The sequence below is a fragment of the Beauveria bassiana genome (assembly GCF_000280675.1).
Source record: "Beauveria bassiana ARSEF 2860 unplaced genomic scaffold BBA_S00019, whole genome shotgun sequence".
In the NCBI taxonomy this organism is placed as follows: domain Eukaryota; kingdom Fungi; phylum Ascomycota; class Sordariomycetes; order Hypocreales; family Cordycipitaceae; genus Beauveria; species Beauveria bassiana.
In genome coordinates this window covers 430,804-448,333 of record NW_007930854.1, presented here as the reverse complement: position 1 = coordinate 448,333, position 17,530 = coordinate 430,804, and the positions used below count along the sequence as shown (strand labels likewise).

At 49.6% G+C, this 17,530-nt stretch overlaps 6 protein-coding genes across 6 annotated transcripts in view; 4 read left to right on the top strand and 2 right to left on the bottom strand.

Moving 5' to 3' along the window:
• Positions 1–733: 733 nt before the first annotated feature.
• BBA_06564 (uncharacterized protein) lies at positions 734–1,091 on the bottom strand (the record flags this gene model as incomplete). Its single annotated transcript, XM_008601661.1, has 2 exons — positions 734–996; positions 1,058–1,091. 2 exons carry the CDS (start codon positions 1,089–1,091, stop codon positions 734–736), a joined length of 297 nt encoding a protein of 98 aa, XP_008599883.1.
• A 1,942-nt stretch (positions 1,092–3,033) lies between these two features.
• On the top strand, positions 3,034–4,376 carry BBA_06563 (uncharacterized protein; the record flags this gene model as incomplete). The annotated part of the gene is made up of 2 exons (XM_008601660.1): positions 3,034–3,996; positions 4,134–4,376. 2 exons carry the CDS (start codon positions 3,034–3,036, stop codon positions 4,374–4,376), a joined length of 1,206 nt encoding a protein of 401 aa, XP_008599882.1.
• Positions 4,377–5,585: 1,209 nt separating this feature from the next.
• On the bottom strand, positions 5,586–7,997 carry BBA_06562 (uncharacterized protein; the record flags this gene model as incomplete). The annotated part of the gene is made up of 3 exons (XM_008601659.1): positions 5,586–6,263; positions 6,321–7,208; positions 7,266–7,997. 3 exons carry the CDS (start codon positions 7,995–7,997, stop codon positions 5,586–5,588), a joined length of 2,298 nt encoding a protein of 765 aa, XP_008599881.1.
• A 623-nt stretch (positions 7,998–8,620) lies between these two features.
• BBA_06561 (histone-lysine N-methyltransferase) lies at positions 8,621–9,949 on the top strand (the record flags this gene model as incomplete). Its single annotated transcript, XM_008601658.1, has 3 exons — positions 8,621–9,115; positions 9,170–9,364; positions 9,419–9,949. The coding sequence occupies 3 exons, from the start codon at positions 8,621–8,623 to the stop codon at positions 9,947–9,949; spliced, it is 1,221 nt and encodes a 406-aa protein (XP_008599880.1).
• A 1,411-nt stretch (positions 9,950–11,360) lies between these two features.
• BBA_06560 (ABC transporter) lies at positions 11,361–16,122 on the top strand (the record flags this gene model as incomplete). The annotated part of the gene is made up of 3 exons (XM_008601657.1): positions 11,361–11,441; positions 11,495–11,902; positions 11,965–16,122. The coding sequence occupies 3 exons, from the start codon at positions 11,361–11,363 to the stop codon at positions 16,120–16,122; spliced, it is 4,647 nt and encodes a 1,548-aa protein (XP_008599879.1).
• A 1,021-nt stretch (positions 16,123–17,143) lies between these two features.
• The window catches only part of BBA_06559 (uncharacterized protein), a gene marked incomplete at both ends in the record, with an annotated part of 616 nt that continues 229 nt past the window's right edge, over positions 17,144–17,530 (top strand). The window contains 2 exons of the mRNA XM_008601656.1: positions 17,144–17,216; positions 17,297–17,517. Coding sequence (XP_008599878.1) covers positions 17,144–17,216; positions 17,297–17,517 — 294 coding nt within the window. The remainder of the gene's footprint in view (positions 17,217–17,296; positions 17,518–17,530) is intronic.

Below are 17,530 nucleotides of genomic sequence, written 5' to 3'. Positions count from 1 at the left end.
CACCTAGTAAGCCACACTGCTGCGCTGTCTTCACGGCATATACCGCAGCACGCCCTTGACATGGCGGTGGTACGAACAGAAGAATGCGACGGTCCCCATCAGCAGTCCACGATGATGAACGCCTATTCATGTGCATGCCACAGGAGCTCCTCCATAGGGCTGAGGATGATCAAGGCATATAATACCTGAAGACGAAGATGAGTATATTAGGTGCCGCCTCGTTCTGTACAGCGGCGTCGAGGCAGCCCAGGTACGTACGTATCTGATTGCCGAAACCTGGACCCATTCTATGGAGCAAATGTTGTTGACAACGGAGTCCAAATACGAGTTTCACAGATCCTGATTGGTTTCTATAGACAAAAAGAGTAGCTGCTCTTACTTAAAATAGCCATTGATGGGACATGGGATATAACGAATGGCGTTAATGGCAGGCTTGATGAACGACCCTGGCAGACTTTCAAACCCCTATGTGTAGAGGGGAGAGACTTATAAAGAGACCATATATGTAGCCTTTTTTTACAATCGATTCCAACTGCTGTCAACTGCTGTTTTTATTGAGAAGCTTCCTGAAGCTTCCTATCTGAGAAAAAGATCATAGCTGACAGAATTCGTACCCCATACCCATCCATCCGTGCACGAGACAAGTCTGCTGCCGGGCAGGCTTGAGATGTGACACTAGATTAATTGGACCTATTTCAACCGCGAGGGTATGGTACCGCCCAGGCGGTCAAATTTACTTTGCAGCTCCCTCCTCGCCCTCCTCTGGAAAGCCTAGAAGGACCCTCTGCTTCTCACTAATGGCGTTGAGCTCATCCTCAATGCCCTGCTGCTTGTCGGTGTATGAGGCCAAGAGCTCGTCAAACTTCTTGTTGCCCTGTTGTTCTAGGTCAAGAAACTCCTTCTGCTTGGCCTCCGCCAACGGCTTGCCGTCAAAGTCGACGATTGGTTCATTGGCGTCCCTGCGCGCGTGAGGGGCAGCCAAGGCAGATGCGGCAACTTGTTGAAATGTTAGTGAGGAGCGCTAAGCTAGATAAGATGTAAGGTGATTATGACTGACAGGCCAGAAGAGCGACAGCAGCGATGCGAACCATTGTGAGGCTGGGGAGGCGACTGTATTGATAGTGTCTAGTATAAGATTCTGAAGTGAGATGTGCGGTAGCAAAAAAAGCTGTGCGTGTTAACAAAGAAGAATTGAGATTGGAGTTCTGCGAATAGTATTGTATGTTGTGTTGTTGTGTTGAGCTTGAGAGCGAGAAGAGATCCCTTATATATACTCGAATTCACACCTGTGACCTGGCAAGGTCGCTGATCGAGGTTACGTGCGGCGTCAATAGAACAAGTACAGCTCCTGTTAGAGATCTGACTCGGATCACATTGTGGGGACAGGATGCGGCGTGGCTCTGCTTCATAAGACAGTATCAAAATTTAGTTGGAGTAAGCTCGAATCATGTAGCAAGCTAGGAGTTTCGAATATTGAATCGCGGGAATGCGCAACTCCTGTTTTACAAGACCTAGTCAAGTACTCACTATAGAATTCTTGTTACTTTTACGCGACCTAGTCAATTACTCATTATAGAATTATTGTTACTTCTACGACTTTTAGTCCTTTTTCACGATTAATAAGTGAAGCCAAGATAACGAAGCCTAGTACAAGATCTATCTCGAATTAATCTTCAATCGCAGGAACAAATAGCAAATTATAGAGCCCCTCTAGTATTCTCGCCTGTACACGACCATGATAAGTACGAGATTGAACTCGCATTAGAGGTGCTTAATGCATGAGCCATATGAATGTTTGAGTACAATACGCCTCAGAATCTGTTTGAGCTGGAATGCGTTACAAATGCCCAAAATGAGTGGGATTGACCAATGGTAACACTAGCAGGATGACTCTAGTCAGTAGACAACAGGCATATGAAATTTAAGCTTAGTCTCGCCTGATCATGTTTCAACTATGCACGCGGTGACATACAGAATATGTTTCAACCTTAAACTCGATGATGTACAGAATATGTTTCAACCTTGCATACATGGTTATGCGTGCTGGCTATGTGTGGGCGATTGTGCGCGGGCGGTTGTGCGCGGGCGGCTATTACGTGCTTTATGCGGCGTGCATTTTGTGGAGTGGTCGAGTTGAGACAAAAGCAAATAGCGTAATATAGTTTCGGCAGATGCTCTTGAACAGTACAAGGCAACATGAGGAGTCGAACTGCGCCACATGTATTGGATGACCTTGTTCTAATCTATGAGCGCATTCAGATTCCTCAATTAGCTCTACCTGTGGCTCGTGCGCAGTTCCCATTACGGCAGGTAATTGACATCATAGCAAATTCAGGCTTTACGTGGGGGTTACATTCGTAAACATGAAAGAATAGCTCTAAACTCGGGTTTATCCGGACCCACTGTAGGCGGTTATTAACGTGCAATCAGCCGAGAGTGGTTGATTAAGGCCACCTCTGTTATTAATTAAACAAGTTCTGTTATTAATTAAACAAGTTATGTTATTAATTCAACAAGTTATGTTATTAATTCAACAAGTTCTGTCATTAATCGAACCAGTAGAATCGGCGTAATTGCTGACTGTTGTATGATAATTAATGTTGTAATATGAATGGCTGTTGAATCGCTTGGTCCTAACATCTATATATTACATAAGCTCAGCTACAGGATGGAAGAAGAATGACAAGAACAATGAATGAATGGAAAAGCTTGGTTAACAATACATCCCAGGACATAACAGATGCCGACGCTAATCATGCCACAACGCACCATGGCAGTACCCTAATACGCACGCGCCTTGTCTATATCGAAAAAGGGTCCGCAAGCATTCGGATATATATGCAAAAATTTTAGTATGATGAGTGCATGCCGCCTTGGAGATGCTATTGCGGATGCGCCATGGGATGGAAGCGCCTCGGCGAGAGAATACAAAAGTGTGCCCTTTGGCTCTACTATAATGTCAATTTGAACAAGAATTGCATTCCTTTCCCTCACGCCCAGACAAGGCCTTCGTTATCAGTGCCCCTGTTTAACATGAAGATCTCAATCACCTTCCTTTCCCTGCTCGGGCTGAGCTGCACACATCAAACTATTGTCGGCAGAGCGCCTCCGGTTCCGCCGGGTCTACCGACCAAAGAAATCAAGGATCTCATAGTAAATGGCATCAAGGACTGGGGGCCAGCCGCGAACCTCAAGCCCCCTTCGAGCCCAAAGCCTCCTCATCGAGAAATGCCACTTGGCCTAGGCTCGCCCAAGCCGCCGCACAAGTATCCGCCTGGCAAAACCGGAGTGTCGAGAATTCCGGGCTCGCCTCTTGGACCAAAGAAGTGCAGGCCATGCAAGAGAAAAAGGCAGCTGTGTTGCAGCGGCGTGGGCAACATCGGTCGTCCGGTCCAAAAAACGAGCAAGATTCGGCTGACAAAGGCGGCCGGCACGGCAGCTGCTTTCATTCTGCTGGCACCGCGCGCGAGAGAGTTGCTCGAAGCGATCAAGGACAGCCCTGTCGGAGCACCTGTGCGCTGGTTCGATGACGCGATGGCCTCTGTCCAGGAGGCGATTGGAGGCCCGCTGAGGGATGATATCGACGGAAACGACCTGAAAGCCTCGATAATATGTGCTTTCAAAGGAGGAGAAGAGTCGGAAATTGTCCAAGGACGAAAGAGTCATTTTTGCACCTCTACTGCGGATGAATTCAACAAAGATTTCGAGGACGCAGCTAAAAACGGAGAGCTTGAAAAGCTTGTTTGTACGTGCGCGTTTGTCGAGGCGAGTTGGTCATATCCGCAATTGAGGGGTGGATCTCCGGCTGCGAGCGCCGTCTCGGATAGAATGTGTAAAGCATTTTTCAAGAGCAACCAATACGGGGATTTTCAATGGAGGAGGGGCTTGAATGAGCTGTTGGATGCTTGTTCCAATATTGAGACAAATCCGGACGCTGTCAAGGATGAGGGCGCTTCAAAAAAGATCAAAGAGCGCTGTGCCGCACTGCAAGCACAGGTAAAAAAGGTAGAGAATGCCGCGAAAAAGCCAGTGGAGGGGATCCCGAAAATAAATTTCGGGAGTTGCAAAGTAAGTCGTGTTGTGCAATATATACAGGCTACAGACAATTTAATGACCACTAACCGCAATTATAGTGCGATGCCTACAAGCTGTTAAACGATAGCAGCTACTGCGGCAACGGTTGTCGGGCGGCCTATGCTTTGGGCGGTTTTCGTCTAGACATTAGTGGAAAGCAACCGCAGAAGAAGCAGAAGCCGGCTGAGAAGAATTTGGACCCATCTGAGGATAAAGAACATCAAGAAAGGGTGGATAAGTACTGCGCCGAAGTTCGAGAGCAGATTGAAGCGGTATCGCCAGAGACATATGAGGGAGATTGAGGACCCGACCAAGCTCGAAAAGGACATTGAAGAGGAAGATGCGGCGACTAAGCTTAATGAGGATGTTACTTCGTCATCTTGATAATTTTTTTCGGTTATAATTACGCTCAGTGTCCAGCGCCTTTACCAACCACCAGTGGCTTACAGCGTAGGCTATCCGGGGCGTGCAACCGAGCATTCCGAGAAAAGGCCGCTAAATCGAGAGGCAAGACCCTAAACTGTAATTTGGTGACTAAAATAAGGGTCCGCATCTGGCACGCCTTTGGTGGATGAAAACCCTGTTGCTCTATACTTGCGTCGCATCAGCCTAACAATGTTGCTAGAATGGCATCGATTTGTTCCAACCATCTGGTGTTGAGATTCTCAAAAAAATATGTTTGGGTGTGTTCGATGTGCATTCTGCCTTGCCATATTTCCCCATTCCCTCCGTGACTACTAATATACACCTAGCGTCGGCAAGATACAGACCTGTTTCTGACCTTTCTCCAAGGCATGTATGCGTTAAGTTGTGCCGCTGCAAAGAATCCAGCTGCTCATGCATTGTTTCGCGGGGTCACCCCAATGTAACGGTTCTCTGGAGCAATACGCTGGTTAAGCCTTAGATCCACAATTGTCTACAATATAACGACTATATAAAGGTGGCAGGCGGCCAGTACAAATAGCCGCAGATACCTCTTCTCGTTCAGTTACAGTTGTGCGCAAGGATGCGGTTTGTACAATAGGGAGCAGAAGCGCAACGATTGGGGAAGGCAAGATGAAGGTCGTCAGCCAAGTGAGAAAGACAGATGGGGTATATAGCATATAGATAGAGATAGATATAATAAGCTCCTGGGTCTTTTACTGAAATTTGTGGCGGCCGTCCTCTTCTTTCGCTCACAAGTTGTTGGGTTACTTGCCTGATGGTTGCCGAATTGGAACTTGCATATTGCCATTACTCCTTTCTTGGTATTACTAAAAATTCGATCATCTCACATATTATGAAGCAATCAAAAAGGCGTGGAACCCGCAGTCGTTTGCGCGTATCAGTCTTCTCCATTGCTACAGCGACCGCCATGTCAGCCAAACCAACGCTGCCAAGAGTCGCTGCACGGAGCAGCAGTTTCTATATCAGATGCTGAAGATACCAATGTCGTATTTTCCTGGTTTCCGCAGATTTCACAAATCCAGCTAGCCTCCAAGTGGTGATGCACTTTACCACGTAGCACGACATTAACGGCCCCCGTCATTCCAGAGACTCTCTTCCAGCAGCTCCTCCAGGTTCCCAAGCTGTACGCCTTGAAACGAACTCCAACTAGGCGGCTTTCCAGACTGCATACCCAAAACCGGCCGCGGACCGGTGGACAAAGGTCGCACTAGGTTCATAGCCAAGGTCGCGCGATTGCCTTCGTACGGATTGTCCGCGTATACACCTGAACCCGGTATCAACTCTATTGCTGTGCCCTTTGCTAAGCGCCCTGGCCACCACGCATAGGCGGATACTGCCGGGCTGAACTCGACCACATACTGATCGCCTTGCACGTCAACAATGCGCGCCGGCAGATATAACTGAGAGTTTTCCGCCGTATGGTAGTGGAATCGGAAGTCGGGATACATTACAGGTGCGTCAATAGAGTCCCCGACGTGTAAACAGCGAAACGGCCGAACGTCATACTTGGTAATATCTCTTTTCCATGGTCTCCATAGTCGTCGAGTGCCTTTTCCAAGGTTTTCCAACATATCTTCCGAGAAGAAGCAGCCGCCGTAGTCGTCACTGCTGTCGCTGCTTCCGTCTTCAATCGGAGTGTCGGGCTCGGCTTGTGATGCGATCTCGTCCCAGTCGACAAACTCGATTTCGTCTCCAACCACTAGCGTGACTCTCGAATCATGCCAAATGCCATCATATTCGACCTAGGCAACGCACAGTGTCAAAAGTTACTCACTAGATTTAACAGTGAATTTTCATACCTGTATTTTTTCGTCAATTTTTGGTGCTTGGTAGAATACCTTTGACGGTCCCAACAATATGATATCAAGCTGCGGTGTTGGTGTGTCGGAGTGCACGCCACTTTGTAGCATTCCATCGAATGATGCCTTGATCGGGGTTGTCGAGAATGCGTATGTGTTGGATCCAGCTCCAGCCGTGATATTATATCCGCCGCCAAAACAAGCCTTGAACTCTGCAATGTGAGTATCTGAGCTCCACCCATATTTTCCCGGTTCTAGCTCGCATCGGATAGAAATTGGGGCGCCGATGCAGATGCCCCCAGCTGGCCGTGTCTTCTTCAGCAGACTCTTCTGCTCCACTTGACCCGTTTGTAAGTAGCGAACGTGAATGTAGATATCGCGAGCCGTGTCATTGAAGCAAGAAATAAGACTAGCACTGCTTGCTTTTATAACGTCGTCTTCGGTCATGATTCCCAGCTCCTTCGGCGTTGGAACCGCCACAATTTGAGCAGATATCCAGCCTACATGGTCTAAAGAGGATTCAATAGATGCAGGCAGAGCGATATCACCCGATTCTCTTTCACATTCAACGATCACTCCAAGTCCTGCGTTCTCAAGGACCAGTTTTCTAAGCGTCTCTGACAATGACGAATTCTGAAGAAGACTGAAGTAGTCCTGCGGCTTGACATAGCCTTTATATAGAGGGTCAAGTATTGACTGAAGCGCCGGGAGCCATAGTGGTCTGATTGTAGACAGGCGGCGCGTACCACATTGATCTATGTGACAACGATGACCAAGTTCTCGAACAATGTCGATGCTTGGTGTTTCCCAGATTCCAGTTGGGATATTGTTCAAGATGAAAGAGGATTCTATTTCGCGTACGAAGCGTGCCCATGAGACATACAGCATCTAACAATGGGTAATCAACATTCATGCACCTTCGGTCTTGAATGATCTCAATCTCACCTCGTAACGGAAGCTGGAGGTACTTAACTCTTTCTGAAACTTGTTCTTCCAGAATGCCATTCCCTCCGGATTTGTAGCCTCATAATTCTCGATGGCCGAAGTATCAGGGTGGATAATATTGTCCTCAAGTTGCTGTCGAAGGCTTTTACACTCATTCATGAGGTTACCCAAAATGATGTCAATGCTTGCAAAGTTGGTACTGAAATCTAGGCCGTTGACTTGGTTGTAATCTTGCGCCACAAGAGTCGAGTTCACAGAGCTTTCCGTACCTTTTGGAGGCCGCTCTTGATTCGCTCTGATGTCCTGTAAAATCACAACCGACACAGCGCTGTAGATTTTCTGAAGCTGCTCCGCCTTGCGCTGAATTTCTGCCAGAAGCCCGGGGATTCGTTTTACAATCCATATGCGACGTATCAATTTCTTGCCAAAGGCGTCTCGGCCTCCATCCACGGCTGCCTGCCCAGATGGGTCCATATCCAGAAGTTTGCCGCTTTTTGCGCAGGACTTGGCGATGCTTTGTAGAATGTCCAAGATCGCCACAAATTCCGAGACATGTTCTTTCAGGATGCTTTCATTGGCGGGATTCTCAAAAACAATGAGCAAAAGCCTCAAGTTTGTTGTCAGAAGTTGAAGGTCTTCTGCGGCCTGATTGAGTGCATCCAACCGCGCCTTCAGCTCAACGCCTAATTTGATGAGGACTAGAAGGGTGGACTGAATGTCCCCGATCAGCATTGTCGCTAGTTGAAATAAAGTAATAAGGGCTTCTGTGAGTATACTGAGCTCCTTGTAGATGGTGCTGGCTCTAGCTTTGATTGCGCATTCAAGAGGTAGAAGTCCCAACGGATCTAGCGTGTCTGCCAGGACTGGCTGTGAAAAGGATTATTCATAGAGCCTAGGTTGATGCGGGGAAGGGCGCTCCCGTGCCGCCCACTATACTCTATCTGGTCACCGGCAGAATTGTTATGAAAGTGAGCATCTACGATCACCGAGTCCTTTTGTTATGTGAGTCTATTGGCAAGCGAGTAGCGCGAGGATATTACTGCTCATGTGCGTGTAGTACCGCCTCGTACTCCGGGTAAAGAATTTAACTAGTGAGTGACCTAAACCTAGGCATATAACAAAGGCCGCCTTCCGTCAACGTTACAACCGTCCTGACTTTATACGCGGGGTTGCTTGACCCGCTGAAAAATTGTGCATTTCCGTGGTGGCGGGGTGGCTTGTTACGTAGTTGGTCAGAACAGGCTTCAATATTGAGCAGACCCCACGTCGAAAAATTACATCGACGCTTCAGGAGCGGCCTTGTCCTGGCTCATTCATCACCATTTATTCTATATACATAGTCAACCACTTCAGTCATGGACGCCTGGCTTAACAAATCCGGGGCCGTAGGCTTGGGCGACCTCGATCTCGCTGACTTCCCAGAGACAGGGCGGGGTGTCAAGGCCCAACGGCCATTCAAGGAAGATGAAAGGATTCTTACCATTCCAGCCAACTGCTTATGGACTGTCAAGGGCGCATACGCCGATCCGCTTTTCGGTCCGGTCCTTCAATCTGTTCAGCCGCCTCTATCTGTCGAGGACACATTAGCTTTGTATATCCTCTTCGTCCGGTCTCGCGGGGAGGACCCTGCGTACGCGGAGCGCCAGACCCATGTCGCTATGCTGCCTAGCGAGTATACCCTGAGCATGTATTTCACCGACGAGGAGCTGAGAGTCTGTGCTGGCTCCTCACTCTACACTCTCACTACGCATCTCAGAGGGAGGGTCGGCGACGACTATAAAAAATTACTCACAGGTGTATTCATGCGTCACCGTGACCTCTTTCCCTTGGACAAGTTTTCCTTTCAGCACGTAAGTTTATGCCAGATAATATATCATGATGTACTGACAACTAGCCCCATCTAGTACAAATGGGCACTCAGCTCAATATGGAGTCGTGGTATGGACTTTACCATTTCTGAAGGCAACTCTGTTCGCCTCATGGCCCCGTTTGCAGACATGCTTAATCATGCTTCTGATGCGAAACAATGCCACGCCTACGATCCGTCGACCGGAAGTCTCACCGTCCTTGCTTGCAGAGACTATGAAGTTGGAGACCAGGTATGCCTCGAAGTCTATAAATAGTCGTTTTGCCAAAGCTAAAATAGGCACTAGGTATTTATTTACTACGGCAACGTTTCCAATAGTCGTTTGCTACGGCTTTACGGCTTTGTTCTGCCTGATAATCCCAACGATAATTATGAGCTTGTCCTGCAAACAAGTTCTATGGCGCCGCTGTATGAGCAGAAGCAGAGACTGTGGAAGCTTGCTGGCTTGGACGAAATCTCGACTATTCCGCTGAGTCTTCAAAACCCTCTACCAGACAGCGTTCTTCGATACCTCCGGATTCAGCGGCTGGATGCGTCTGATTTGGGTACTATGACTATGCAGATCGCGACAGAGTCATACACAAAAATCAGTGACGAGAACGAATCGCAAATCCTGCTTTTCCTGAGTCAATCGATTGAAGCACTGCTCGAGGGGTTCGAGATCTCTCTAGAAAAACTCGAGACGCAACTGGCGGAAGGCCTGTATGCTCCGGGGAGCAACGCCTGGGCGGCTGCCCAGGTTAGCTTGGGCGAGCAGCGGGTGCTGAAGGCAGCTAAAGCAAAGGCCGATGCCCTTCTGGCGTCCATTACGGACTAGAATGAACTCGCTGTCTCCACCTAATCAGTGCGCAAAGTGCGACAAGGGCTCTGAGACTGCGAAGCTAATGGCCTGTGGCAAGTGCAAGCTGTCAAATTTTGCAGGAGGCTGCATGAATACGGCGTCTTCCGTGTATAGAGACGCACATCGGGACTGCTGGACGGTGGAAACGAGGTATCGTTGTGGCAGGCCTGGTGCCTTTATGCTAAAGAATGACCATTTGGTGCTCTCTGTCAAATTGATGTTTCAATATAATGCACAACCCTTGTCTCATAGGGCTACAGTTACACGCTAGCCAAAGCTAAAGGACTTGCAACCAACATGTGGGCGGGCATTCCCGCCTAGCCACTAGCTTGATTCTGTGATTCCTAGTTGCCGCAGACACGACTAAACCGATGCTTATACTTTTACAGCCACAAGTCGGCTACCAACAGAGATTGTAAGCAAGTGAGCGGCAGAGGGTCAAACCTGGACGAAAAATCTCGTCAATCTAATACTGCCGTACTTTCATGACCCTACTGGCCTGCAGAAAATCCCAAACCTACAGCTAACCACGTCTTTTGCGTACAAGAGAGCCTCCAATTAGGGCCATTGGCGTCCCCAGCCTGTTTCTTAGCTACCCTTAACTAAAAGATGGGGCAACCCAAAGGTACATTGCTGCGCTGCAGTAGTATGAGGCTATAGATCAGCTTTGTAGCTTGATTCGGGTACGCTAGTAAAATGAGTAGGGAATTTCTACTTTTTTTCAGTCAACTACAATAATAATAAGCATTTACTTTGCACACTATCAAGTGTGAAAATAATGGCCTAACATGTGTTGAGTGTCACACCAAAAAAACAGACGCTGTGTCTGTCGTGGTCTGACAGTTTATTAGGTAAGGCTAGGCCGGGGGGGTAGCACGTGTCCATCGCGGACGGCGCTGGAATATTCTGCCACTCTTGAAACGGGGAATCCTTCCAGCCTCGTTGGCGTTGGCGCCATCTACCTAGACTACAAGAATCGAGACACGAGCAAATTTATTCGCGACCATGTACATCCCCGCGCAGGTTCCGGTGGTCCCTGCAACGCTTCGTCGCTGCGCGGCCTCATCTCTCAGGCGAGCACGGTGGTGACCGATGGAGCTTCGCCTGCGCTCACGAACAACAAAGGAGGCAACATGGGCGGTGTCTTGGAGGCGCCACAAGTGCGCGCGCCGTCCCGTTATCGGTCTCCGTGCAGTCCATTGTTCGCGTCTCAGATTGCAAGAAAAGAACAAGGCAATCCTCGCTGGTCGCCGCCAGCTGCGACACCGCTGCCAAACTGACCGAGGCTCGATTATCGTGAGCGCTTTGAGTGCACCACCTTGCTCGCAGTTCTTGCTTCATTCATCTTTACATCCTGACCCTGATGGTGCGCTGCTCACTGGTCATCATGCACGCTCTTGTGATTGGACACTTTTATGGCCCAGAGCGGCTTCCCTGCCCCGAAGCTAACTATGATTTAGTCAGCCTAGTGAACCATCCACACCTTCCTTCAGCCTGATCTGTAGACGACTCCATGCCAAGTGTTGCGCGTCCCGTTTGTACAAGAAGCGTTATTGGCCCGGCCGTCTTCCTGTCGCGCCGCCTGTGTCTCGCACTCGGAACTTCCTTTCCTCACCTAACCGAGCTTCGAACAAGACTCAGGACATGATGCTGGAGCAGCTCATCGCCAACAGGGCACCGTCGTTGGGCTACGCTTACACCGGCCAAGCCGTGCTCGGCGCTGCGGCATTTGCGTCTTGCGACGATGCATTTGGCCCGCTCGCCGTTGGCTGTCGAAATGGACGCCTCGACTTTACTTTGCTTTTCGAGCAGACCTTGTTTACAATCGTGCCTTCTGCGCTGTTCATGCTTGGCGCAATTGTCGTCATCATTCAACTCTGGGGCCAAAAGCCCAAAGTGCATGTAACGCGCATATACTACTTGAAAATGGTAAGCCATAAAATGACCGACACTTTTTGACGCAGTCTATAAACGGCTAACAAATAACCTAGACTATTTGCTTCATATTGGTCGCCATAAAAGCTGTGCTCCTTGCCCAATGGATCCAGCTGCGCCCAAATGTGCCGGTCGGCACAGTCTCAGTTGCCGCTGCCGCTATCAGTGTCGCCGACGCCGGATTCCTCGCCCTCCTCGCCGGGTTGAGCCATATGCGGTCAATAACGCCTTCAAAATTAATTATCGCTTTCACGTTTTTTTCCGCTTTGCTTGACGGTTTTCGATACCGTACCATTCTCATGGTGGATGAGCTGGCGCCGTTGACCTACACATTCGCCGCTGGCATTGTTGCCAAGCTGGTTATTTTTGGGCTGGAAGCCAAAAGTAAAAGGTCAGTGATGCTTGGAGACTGGTCTGAGATTGGTGCAGAAGAGACTTCAAGCATCGTTGGCCAGCTTTTCTTGTGGTGGGTGAACCCTATTCTTCAGATTGGCAACGCCTCCTTCCTGAAATCAAGCGATTTGCCTCGATTGAAGCCCGAACAACGAGCCCGCTATCTGCTACCAAGAATGTTACAAAACTGGGAAAGGTACAAAGACAGTGGCAAGTTCGCACTGGCTTTGATGGTGCTCAACAGTTGCAGGTCGACTGTGATTGCTGCCGGTATTCCGCGACTGTTTCTTTCCGTTTTCAAATTGCTGGTTCCTTTATACATCAAGGCAGTCATACAGTATGCGACGCGGCAAGACAATGACAACCAAGTGGACAAGAACACCGGCTATGCTCTGATAGTCGGTGCGATTTTCTTGTTTCTGGGAAGAGTGTTGATAGCGAATGCATACGAACAGGCCAAGGCCCGCATGAGAGTAATGATGCGTACATCCCTGGTTGCCACAGTATTGCACTTTGGTGCGCAGATGGAACCTGGTGAGAAGAAGGGCTCGGCTGCTCTCACCCTCATCACGGTGGATGTAAATCGGATCGCCGTCTCGTTCTTCTTCATCCACGACTTTTGGATTGCACCACTTGAGACCGCCTTTGCATTTTGGCTTTTGGCAGGGCAGGTTGGATGGGGATCCCTCGGTCCGCTAATCACAATCATTTTTGGCGCTATAGTTTCTGGTGTGTGCGCAATATATGTTCCCAACGCACAAAAAAAGGTCAACGAAGCCATCGAAAAACGCGTCAGCGACACGACTACTGTCATTGGCCACATGAAGGAAACAAAAATGCTTGGACTTGTTGACTCATGGTTTATGGCTATCAGAAAGTTGATGGACAATGAGATCAGACAATCTCTGGTCTTTCGAAGACTCATGGTTGTTCTTAACGTCAGCAGCAAACTGCCTCAAAGTCTGGCCCCTCCACTCACTTTTGGCATCGCGATCCTCCTTACCAAGGCAGGCGAGCGCCTCTCTGTTGCAGAGGCTTTCACATCTATAAGTATCATGAACCTCATCATCGGTCCGATTTCCCTGATGGCGCACATGTATCCCTTCATTATTGCTGCTTTGCCATGCTTTGTCCGCATCCAAGAATTCCTCAAACTATGCAGCGATTATGAGGCTAGAGTGGCGCTCCTCGGCTCCTCCACTCAGCTGTCCGCAGTTGAGGATCTGCTTCCCGAACTCGCAGAGCCGATTCTCTCCATTACAAACGGTAACGTCAATGCCAAGTCGCGAGAAGAACCGTTGCTTCAAGACGCGACTCTGAAGATTTTGCCCCAAACATTCAACGTTGTGGCGGGCAAGGTCGGTTCAGGGAAGTCGGTGCTTCTGCAAGCCCTGTTGGGTCAGCTCAACATCAGCGGCGACGCCAAAGTGCGCACGTCAAATGTTGCATACTGCTCCCAACAACCTTGGATTATTAGCGGAACTGCCAAAGACAACATCGTTTGCAAGTCCGAGCCGGACGAGGCCTGGTACAATGCTGTAGTGACAGCGTGTGGTCTGGACAGGGATTTTGAGGACTTTCCGCAAGGCGATGCCACTGCAGTTGGAACAAAGGGTGTTTCCCTAAGCGGTGGGCAAAAGCAGCGTATCTCCTTGGCACGTGGCATTTTCTCCCGCAAGCCCGTTGTCTTTGTGGATGATGTGCTGAGTGGCCTTGATTGGGCCACTCAGCGTTTTATCTGGGACCAAGTGTTTGGGCCCTCTGGCCTCTTGCGAAAGAACCGCGTGACAGTGGTTCTTGCAACTCATGCACTTCACCTGATTGATCAACCTGACAGCGTAATCCTCCTCGGTGATGACGGCCCTGGTTCTGTTGTTCAAGGCACACTGGACGAACTCAAAGCATCCACCAGGATTCAAGACTTGATCGCCACGAGCCACAAATCTGCCGACGATGAGACTGCGAATACAAGCAGCGCCAGTTCCCAGAAGGGCAATGGCGAGCAGACGGCCACTGTCAACGAAGCCGAGAAAACGCAAGATCTGATTCGCAAGACTGGCGATGTCACGCTGTACTCGTACTACCTCAAAATGGTTGATCGCAAAGTGGCGGTACTTGCTTGCATTGCCGCTTTTGCATCCGCCACATGGCCGGTTCTACCTGTCCTGTGGCTAAAGTGGTGGACGGAGGCGAACGAATCGCCGACGCCGGTCAATACCGCCTACTATTATTCAGTATATGTCTTGGTGAATGTCCTGGAAATCATCATCATCCTGGGAACCTTTTACATTGCTCTTATCTACGTAGCGCCAACGGCTCTCCGGAAAGTTCACACTTGCCTTCTGAGAGCTACCATGAGCGCGCCTCTTTCTTTCTTTGTCGCGACTCCGCCCGGCGACCTCGTCAATCGTTTCAGCAGAGATATTGAGCAGATTGATCTGGAACTCCCTCTCAATCTCACCTTTACTTTTATGGCGGTCATCTGGCTGATGTCCGTGGTCGCGCTGATTCTCGTCGGATCGCTGTACATGGCCGTCATTATTGCTCCAATGATGGTTTTTATATACGTGCTGCAAAAGTACTACTTGCAAACCTCGAGGCAGCTCCGTTACTTGGACATACAATCCTCGGCACCGGTAAACACACATATCATTGAAATGATTGATGGTGTCGCGACGGTCCAGGCGTATGGCTGGGAGTCGCAGTATCAGGCCACAGGTATGGATCTGCTGGACGAAACAATGAGGCCCAACTACATGATGCGCATCATTCAGCTCTGGCTAGAGCTTGTTTTGGATGTCTTTGTTGCCTTTGTCTGCATTACTTTGATCGTCATTTGCATCATGATTCCAACTTCTACAAGTCCCGGAGCGCTAGGTGTGGCACTAACCAATGTCACGACACTGGGAGACTCTTTGGCATGGCTAGTGCTCAGCTTCACGAGCACAGAGACTGCCCTGGGTTCTGTGGAGCGTATTCGTTCTTTTGAAACCAAGACACCAAAGGAGTTGCCGCCTGCGAACCCGCAACGCCTGCCTCCGACCTGGCCGTCCAAAGGCGCCGTCCGCTTTAATTCCGTCACCGCTTCCTACCCACCAAAAGGGAACAATCCCGCGTTTCGCGCCCTCAAGAACATTAATGTTGACATAGAACCGGGACAAAAGGTTGCGATCTGCGGACGCACAGGCAGCGGTAAGTCGTCGCTGCTTCTGACGCTGTTCCGTCTGCTCGATCTTGAGTCGGGCTCCATCACAATTGACAACATCAACATCATGGATGTCGCTCAGAATGTTCTGCGACCGCGCCTTGTCTCAGTTCCTCAGGAGCCTATGCTCCTCCCAGGCTCTCTGCGCTCGAACCTTGTGCGCAATAGCAACGAGAGCACCAAGGGCGACAAGGTGGATGAATTGGACGACGAGAAGCTCATCAACTACTTGAAGATTGTGGAACTCTGGGATCTTGTTGAGGGACAAGGTGGCTTAGATGGTGACGCGGCCGACTTGAAGCTGTCGCAAGGACAAAAGCAGCTAGTATGCATGGCACGCGCCCTCGCCAGCAAGGACGAAAGCTCCATCCTTGTCCTTGACGAGGCCATGAGCACCGTTGACAGGCAGACTGAAGAGCTCATGGTCAAAATTTTGGAGGATCATTTTGCAGAGCATACCATTATCTCAGTTGTGCATCGTCTCAACACTGTCGAAAAGTTTGATACTGTGCTGCTGCTAGATGCCGGCGAGGTGGTGGAGGCGGGCTCACCAGAAACTCTACTGGCCAAGGAGGATGGTCGGTTCAGAGCGCTGTGGCATGGAAAAGAGGCGTAATGTGAATGTGAAAGATTTGTACATTTTTTCCCCTTTGTTTTAGTTTCCACTCAGCATCTATACTGTACACTACCCAATGGTACTATCGTTGCTCTCAGGGTTGACGTCTCTTGGACATGCGAGCTGTCTTTGGATGATGAGAGAGTTATGCTTGCTAGATTCAAGGCGTCCGAGCGGATGAGGATGTTCTACTTTTAGATATATGGTGTAAGTGTCCAGTGGCGCACACAATTCGCGGCCGCAACTAGCACACTCACAGGCAGGACAAAGCTAAGGCCCCGCGAACCCAAGAAAACAGTTGTTGGTTCTTCTCCCAGGGAAAAAGAGTTGGTTAGAAGGTACAGATGATCAGTTTTCCGCTCAATTTGGTCGTGTAGGTTGTGTAGCTTGCCCTTGGACTGCATGATGTTTGTGCAATGCTCTGACCTTTGGCAAACTTGACCGCCTCACGAATTAATTTGTCTTGAGACAGCACAGGAAGAGTTGAGCGGGCGGAAGCAACGAAATGTGGCGCTTTTGACTGAATGAGGATGTCTCTGTCATTTTGTCTGCTCATCCAAGACCTCCCTTTTGAAACTTTCTCCTTTTGCGCTTCAAGCGCGAGGAGGTGTTGACGCAGAAACACGCTGATGCAGATTGATTAGCAAACTCAGGGCGTCGAGTCTTGATACAAAGCAAACATGGACAAGATTGCTACTTCAAGGTGCAATGAGCAAACGTAGGTGTAAAACTGGAAATGGCAGTCTATCTGGGAGACGGGAAACCAGCCAATGCTGCACAGATGCTCCGGAGAATCGAGAAAGCGCCTTGTTTGACCAAATTGGTTCTCTTTGCGCAAACTGCCGAGTCCGTCTCTTGTTAATCTCCAGCCTGGGGATTCATCAGAAATTACGCAGTCAATCTGAGTATAAATGCAAGAACCCGCCCGACTTGATCCAAGGTTCCATCTTTCATCGCATCTCATCTTCTCTCACTACCGGGAATAAAAGCAACTTTCAACTCAATATCTCACATCGCAACCATGCAGCTCTCTTCTGTCCCTTGCATCATTGCAGCAGCTCTTGCGCTTGCTTCGATTGGCAACACCTCGCCGGGTAAGTGTATCTTTTTTCGCATCGCAAAAGCCCCGGGCGGCGCGCAACCAAACGTCGGAAGGGGCTAATCGGTACAATAGTCAATGGACCCAAGAAAGGGAAAGGGCTGGAGTCTGTCGATGTCGACCATTTGAATGACGACTTGGGGCTTCCTCCTGTCACCGTGCCCGAGGTCAACCAGGCCAGGGCTGAGCGCAAGGGCGATGAAGTTGAAGTCTACCAGGCCAGGGCTGAGCGCAAGGACGACGAAGTTGAAGTCTACCAGGCCAGGGCTGAGCGCAAGGACGACGACGAGCCCGAGGTCAACCAGGCCA